This window comes from Haliaeetus leucocephalus, unplaced genomic scaffold (genome assembly GCF_000737465.1).
Source record: "Haliaeetus leucocephalus isolate CR32 unplaced genomic scaffold, Haliaeetus_leucocephalus-4.0 Scaffold339, whole genome shotgun sequence".
NCBI classification, from domain to species: Eukaryota; Metazoa; Chordata; class Aves; order Accipitriformes; family Accipitridae; genus Haliaeetus; species Haliaeetus leucocephalus.
The window spans coordinates 23,717,102-23,724,433 of NW_010972775.1; the positions used below are offsets into that span (position 1 = coordinate 23,717,102).

The following is a 7,332-nucleotide window of genomic DNA, read 5'->3' on the forward strand; positions in this document are numbered from 1 at the left end:
GAGCACACTTGCTTTTGGCTGGGGAGAGGAGGTATGGGTCTTCCTACTGGGAGAAGCTATGTGCAAGCCAACGAATCTGCCTACAGGTAACAACTTTCAGCAGACTGGTACTTCATCTTGTTCTCACTTTCTTGATTTTAGCATTCAGAAATTTGTACACAATCACTCATTTCTTTTCCTGTGCCCACTTTCCCCAGCCTGCACTCTCCTCTTACACCTGAGGAACCGGATAAGATGCACAAGCAGCAAGACCACACATATTCTTGCCACGTTCAATAAGGAAGTACCTAAAAAGAGAAAGAAATGTGTTTGAGTGAGTGTTTCCTCCTCCGGCGGAGTAAGCATGACAGATAGCAGCATAACACAACTGCTCTCATTAGTGCAAGCTCCTTTCTCATGCCAGCGCAAGGACCAAATACCTGTGAACAGTAGTTAGCCAGGCAATGCTGTTCCCCATCCCCCTTATATCACAAACTAGCAGAGTTAGCACCTGACCCTGAAAAATTTCACTAGCAGCTGGAAATACTTGCAGAGCTGGAGTGAAAACTCACTCCCAGCACAACCCATTCTTCTCTGGCCATGTAACCACAGAAGAGGCACAGTACTCTCCTGGCATCAGGCAAACCACCAGTATGGCAGCTCTGCACACGCTGGCCAAGCCCCTGGTGACAACGGCAGGGCTATTGATCTACAGGTCTGCTCTAACGAGTCACCCCAGGACTGGTTTGTAAAGCCATGTCTCCTTCACTGCCGAGGCTGGGATGATTGCCCTGCATCCTCTCAGAGTATGAAACAGCTGCGAAATTTCAGCTTGAGAGCGTAAGGGCGACCTGGGGGCTGATGAAGGTGGGTGGAATCCGACAGACACGACTGTCTTTTTACCAGGTACAGGGAGACCACGGTGGGTCAGGTAGCGTTGGGACCTCCTTACCCATCCATGCCCCACAGTGGGCCCCAGGAGTTCTTCACAATCCAGTAAGGTGTTCCATTTTCTTCTCCATAGCCCACAGCAAGGACAGCATGGTTCACCTTGTCAGGAGTGTGCTCACATCGTGGGCTGCAAAGAAAAGGGAAAATAATGCAGATTAGTTACATGAAAAAACAGTCTGTAATTAATCATAGATTAGCCAGCATTCTCGATTGCACTCCCAACTGCAAAAAGAACTACTGGATACTCTGAACTTCCAGTTGTGGAGAGTAGGGAGGGAAGCCAAGAAAAGGAGATACTGCTCTCTGTTCTCACTCAGAAACTATTACCGGCCGTATCTGAAGTCAGGGCAATAGGCTACGCGGATCTGAGCACCCGGTCCGGGCTTTTGTTCAGAATTAAGATCAACATTGTCACACAAGAATGAGCTACAATGAAAAAACTGAGCAAAGGAATTTTTCCAATGAAAACCAGAAGCTCTTAAGTGCATCCCAATAACAGTTTGTTCTGCCCCAAAGTTCAGAGGCACTGTTCCACATTTTGCACAGGGAACAGCTGGTTCCTCAGTCTAAATACATGTTTCCTTGTATTTCCTCTGAATTTCCAGCTTTTAAATTGCACTTGATGAAAGTTGCCACCTGTGATATAAAACAAGACAACACAAGGTACAAGCTCCCATCTCTAGAGCACCTATTTTTAAACATTTTCAAATTGCAGATAAGTAAAAGATCAAAAATCCCCACAACAGATTTACTTTTCTTCAATCTGTTAATAGTTGGTCTGGGGACCATAGGCTGAAACCACTGGAGCATCAATTATTCCATATGCTCTGACTTTAAATCTACCTTAGACTATAAATCTACAAGATAACTTGGCGTGTTCCTCAAACTGGAATCCTATTACAAAGTATCTTGACTGTCTCACCTGCTTTAACTCCTCACATCTGCCTGTTGCTTGCTTTAAACTTTGAGATTACTGTCTTTATTGCAACAGCAGAGCCACTCAAATTCACGATGCTGCCTACTCTTTCCCTTGCAGCTCCCTGGGGCAGATCACTCATGCTTAGACTCTTAGTTTAATTTTCCCTGCAGTTCTACGTGACTGAGGATTCATTACTCTCAAGTATTTTTCTAGTTCTCTCCAAACATGCACTTTCCCAATTTCTTGCCTAATAGAAATCTATCCTGCTGCAGTTAGCTTCCATAGTCTTTCCAAAATATAATAATCATCCTTTTAAGTAGCTTTTTGCCTTAGCTATAGAGCTGACACAACACTCGAGACCTTCTGCTAGGTCACTTCATGTCTCCAACTAATTTTTCATCTCTGCTGCTTTTCTTACACATCCAGCTGCAGAGGCAGGTAAGCACCTGATGGGATTGGCACGAGGTGCTGGGGGAGCTGCCTGCCCTGCAGAGGACAGCGATGCAGGGACCCCTGCCTTTGTAACACAATCTGCAAACGTACCAGCTCAGGTGCAGGGCAGCGTGAAGGCAGCTACACCGCTCACCACCACCCCTCTGAGGTCTAGCACTGGAAGAGCCACTTGAGTCCCACGGAAAACTTACTTTGGTTAGGACTTGCCCTAAGTAAACCAGATGTGTTCAGCTACAACAGCTGGGCTGACCCTGCCACCATCCACGGTCACACACATCAGCCCTGGAAGAGGCTTCCGCCAGCTCTGTGGCAGGGCTGCAGAAGGATCTCCCGAGCTTCCTGACTTGCTGAGCTTTGTTCCAAACGCAGGCTGGTCTTCGGGTTGGACTGGTTCCTAGCAGTAAATTGGCTGCAAGCACACTGTTCCCTCTTCCCTGTGCTGCGCTCTCATCCCCCAGGGAAATCAGTATATCAAGGCTCAGTTTACTTATGTTTTCTATTTTCTGTTTAAAAGAAAATGCAAGAATGCAGTCCAGTGTCCTGGCGTCCAGTGCCACAAAGCAGGAGAAATGGGGATGCGAGTGATTCCAGTCCTACACCTTCCCCTCACCCTCAACCTCCCAGGTTCAGAAATACTTACTTTGAATAGACTCCTTTTCTGTAGTGCATGAAGTTACCTGTCACCTCAAATGCAAAGCTCACCGGGTTGTGCTTCCCCACAGCTTCTACCATGCCATCCTCATCATACTGCAAGAAGAGGATTCTAGGGTCATTTATCTCCTGATTTTGCTGGAACCAGTCAAGAACCCCAGAGCTGCAGTCAGAGCACAGGGGATGGCTAACCCTGGCTTTCTGCTTGCAGACAAGGAAACAAGCGCTGCTTGCATTGAAAGACAAGAACCAAGACTGTCTTACAGTCTGGAGGTGCACCCACTGTGGAAAGCAGGCACAGACCTAGTGCCTGTATTTTGACTACAGCACTTCATTGGTGCCACCTTCAGAAAAAGGAGTCAGCGGCACACAGGAGAGGAGGAGTGTGCATGCCAGCGGCTTGTTCCTCTCCAAAGAGAAAGCAGGCTGCAGCTCGTGCTGCAGAGCCTGGCACACCTTGGAGCCTCTGAGCACCTTCCAGGTCAGGCTTGGCACAGCCCTTGAAGTTCGGAAAAGTAACCCTCAGGGCCTTACCTGCGTGATATTGATAACATCCTTGACAAATGCAATAGCTTTCTCCGGCTGGAACTTGCAGGTGCCATTCTGTGCAGACAGAAAGGAACTGGTATTAAAGCCTGCTCCGGACCCTGCTCTGCCACTGCAGAAATACACCTGAGCTGCGCTGGAAGTACCTCGGCCCGGTATGGGTAGGTGTCCTCCCCCATGAGCCCTTTGTTATACAATATGTATTCAAAGGCTTGGCTTGGCAGGCCCCTGCAAGACAACACAGCCAGAATGCAGATTCATTAGGATGGTAACGCTGTGGCTTCTGCAGAGCAAATCCATGAACATTCCCCCACAGTCCTACAGACCGTTCCCACAAACTGGGGGGAAAGGGAAGGACAGTGTGTATCCCAGACCCTCTATAGGCATAAACTCCAGTCTGTTCCTGCAGTATCTCCCTGTCTGGGACTCCAGCCCATCAGGCTGTTTGGCATGGTCCTACAGAGGCACGGGAAGACCTCATTCTCAGGGGTGCCTAATCCCTGGGGGAGAACGCCAACACAGGAGGCCCAAAGGCACGAGGCCACCTTGTCCACACAGCACCAACAGTGCCAGCTCAGCTCTGCAGCCTTGCACACTCAAGGTGTTTATCCGTGACCTCTGCCCAGCCTGCAGCCTGGATGCTGTGGCTGAGGTCCCCAGCTACACAGCACGGGGGAGGACAAGGGACCCACATCTCCAGCAAGCAGCTGCTTCCTCCCCCGGCCAACTTTGGGGAGCACATCTCACAGAGGGAAGAAAAGGAGAGTGTGATTGGGGCATGCTGACAAGGAAAGGACTAAGGAGGAGTCATGAGAAAAGTAAAAAGCACCAAGAGTGGTTTTGCTTAGCTCTGAGCATTCCTCAGGGACTGCCTATCTTACAGAAAACAGAAGATTTCAGAAAGCTTTATTTTCTGCCTTCTCTAGCAATGCCAGTAGGAATTTACCAAAGGGGAAGCAGAGGTTTCTGTGGGTTCCTTAAAGTGCCATGAGATGCGCATGACCCATGAGCAGTGCAACAGACAAAACTCCCCTTGCTTTCCCTGAGCATGTTAAAGCCTAGCTATGTAGCACACGTGATGGCAATGTCAAAAGACATTGTAACAAAACAAATATCAGAAGAAAAACTAATAAACAACAGGAACAACAGAGGTTAGGAAATGCTGGAGATTTAGTGAAACATTCTAACCTCTAGGGAGGGCAAAATTAAAATAAGGAAACCAAACTAAAGCCAAAACTGTTTTCCCTGACATGTGTCAGCCAAGGGAAAACAAAAACCATTCCAAGATCTGGAAGGATCCTGACACTAGATCTTGAGGAAGGCTGTCAATCATGGAACATAAGATACTCCCATTTCTATTCTTTATTACTTTATATAACTTACCCACTGCAGCCGTGGTTGTTAAAAGCCTGGGCGCAATCAACTAACTGTTGTTCTGCCTAAGGAAAAGTTTTTTGAGTAAGTATATATTCAACACCTGCATTCGGAATAAGTGATACAAAATGCAATCCGGGTGGCAGGCAACTGAGGAGCATTGGTTTTATCCATGTAGCTGGCTGTTCACCCGCTGCAAGCAGGAATCACTCGGCTGAACAGCTCCACATTCCAAGGAGGGGGACAAGGAAGATGTGGAGCCGGCAGCCCAGGATGCTTGAGCTGCAAGAGGCATTCCTCCTCACGCCTGCCAGGACACTGTCCCACCCACGGGAGCACTGGCTGAGATCTCTTTCAAAGGTCAAGTTTGTTTTTAACACTTACACCCAACCCTCAGCTATTCTGGTAAGTCATAAAAGCGGCTAATGTCTTTCTAGTTCTTCAAGAACGTAAATCCTCTGGGAGTTTAAAAATAAACAGTCTCACAATGTGCTGCTTGCAGCAAGCTGTATTGCAGCAAGAAGCTCCTGCCGGTTGGCAGCACCAGACACGGCTCTAGCTAACCATGCCTGCTCCCAGCAGCAGGGACCTGTCAGCCTCCGGCCCCTCTGCTTTCATCCTGCTCTGAAAAGGGCTCTGCCCAAACCCGGGGCAGCGGGACACTCAGATCCCGAGAGGGGATGGTGACAGGCACATCCTCAGGCACAGCAAGCTCCCACCCACGCTGCCTTACACCTCCCCAGCAGTTTTGCTTGGCTTGCAAATAGCTGCAAGGGGTCTGCAGGGCTGGAGGTGCCTGCCACAGCCACACACAGTGATGTACAGCCAGACTTGGAACAAGCAGCTGGCAGCTGTCCCAGACAGGAGTGGGCTGGCCCTGCTGGCAGCCCCGGCAGATAACTGGAAGCAGGACTTGCCGTCAGTGCACAGGAAAGGAAAATCTCTTACCAGAGAGAGGAGCTTTCCCGTCGCAATAGCAATAGTAGACTCCAAACACCCTGTGGTGGAAAAGGTCCAGCAGCTCCCGCAGGGGCCCTGCATTAGGAACCGGAGAGGAACTGCTCCATAATGTGCTGCAGGGTCACCAGCCTCCCCAAAACACAAGGGCCAGGGCAGAAGGGCACGCCAGGAGCACATCGCTTCCACTCCCTGCCGGCAGCTGGACTTCACCTTCCACTTGGCCCCTGCCCAGGGACCCACGGCCTCCCCCCGCCCCAGCCCACCCCAGCCACAAAGGGGCTCCTGGGGGAGCCTGCTTCCTTGTGGGCAGGCACACCCCAGCACTCCGTCTGCTGGCACGGTGCCCTGCCCGCAGCGGTTAGCCCCTCTCCCGGCCTGCTCTTGGTGCATCGCTGATGACACACACTCCTCACCTGGTTTTTCACGGGTGTCACGTAATTTCCCTTCTTCCTCCAGTCAATGGAGTCGGGATACGGCCCCGAGCTGCGCAGGAAGTTCCCCTTTGTGGCTGAGCAGTTCTGCAAGCGAGGCAGGAGAGCTGTGGCAAGCCACCATGCCGGGGGACAGTGGCCCGCAGACGGCTACCCTTCCCAGGGTGGAGGCAGCAGTGACCGCCACGCTGCCTGTGCAGCCCTGGCTACTGCACAACAGCCACACTGGCCGGGGAGACCTGAGCCAGCCCTGGAAGAGCACTGCTAGCCCGCACCCCCACTGCTCAGGGACCTCCTAACTCCCCAACGAGCCGGGATCAGGCCTTAGGCCTACCCACAAAAACACAGATCGACCTGCAAAGCTGAAAGCAGAAGTGACAATTTAGCTAGAGCCAGGGTCAAGAGGCAGAGGCAGCTGAAAGCTGGGAAGGTTGGGGATGGAGGGGGGGGTTCACCTCACTCTTACCCCAGCTCCGGCGGGACAGGGCACTGCACTTAGCAAAGTGGATTTCAGGCAGCACAGTGACGACGGGGTGCCGACCCACGGGTGGGTGCAGCTTGCTGCGGAGCCCCCCCCACCCTGTGGCTTGGGCTCCGCCATCCTGCCAGACCCCCTCCTCCTGTGACTTACCTGGGGCTCGCTCCACAGGTATAATTTTTTAAATTCTGCGAAGGTCAGATCTGAAAACTGGTTCAGGCTCACTGGAAGAAGGGAGGAAACGGGAACGTTTTGCTCACTACGGATCAGAGCGCAAAGCGAGAGCAGGCCGGGGGGGGGGTAAAGCGGCTCCTACTCTGGTAGCTGTGGTTGCCGGCGTTGTGCTCGTCGATCTGCCTCTTGTTACCGAGGAAGATGCGCAGCCGGCGGGGGTACTCGTCCGGGCCGTACCGCCGGTTGTTCTACGGGGACACAGGGCGTCAGCCGCTGCCGAGGGGTTCCCGAGGCCCCCCACTCCCCCGGCCCGGCTCCTTCCCACCGCGGCCCGTCCCCGGAGCTTTACCTGCAGCATCCAGGCCTTGAACTGCAGCTCCTCTGCGGGAGGGAGCGGGGAAGCGTCAGCGGCTCGG

General features: G+C 51.9%; 1 protein-coding gene across 1 annotated transcript; it reads right to left on the bottom strand.

The window, feature by feature from the left end:
* Positions 1-7,324, bottom strand: CTSH (cathepsin H). Its single transcript, XM_010572167.1, has 11 exons — positions 7,266-7,324; positions 7,059-7,164; positions 6,896-6,966; positions 6,247-6,351; positions 5,822-5,908; positions 4,883-4,938; positions 3,646-3,727; positions 3,488-3,556; positions 2,943-3,049; positions 932-1,057; positions 1-287 (listed from the first exon to the last, which is right to left on the bottom strand). Exons 1-11 carry the CDS (start codon positions 7,272-7,274, stop codon positions 212-214), a joined length of 894 nt encoding a protein of 297 aa, XP_010570469.1. The 5' UTR covers positions 7,275-7,324; the 3' UTR covers positions 1-211.
* Between the last annotated feature and the right edge of the window lie 8 nt (positions 7,325-7,332).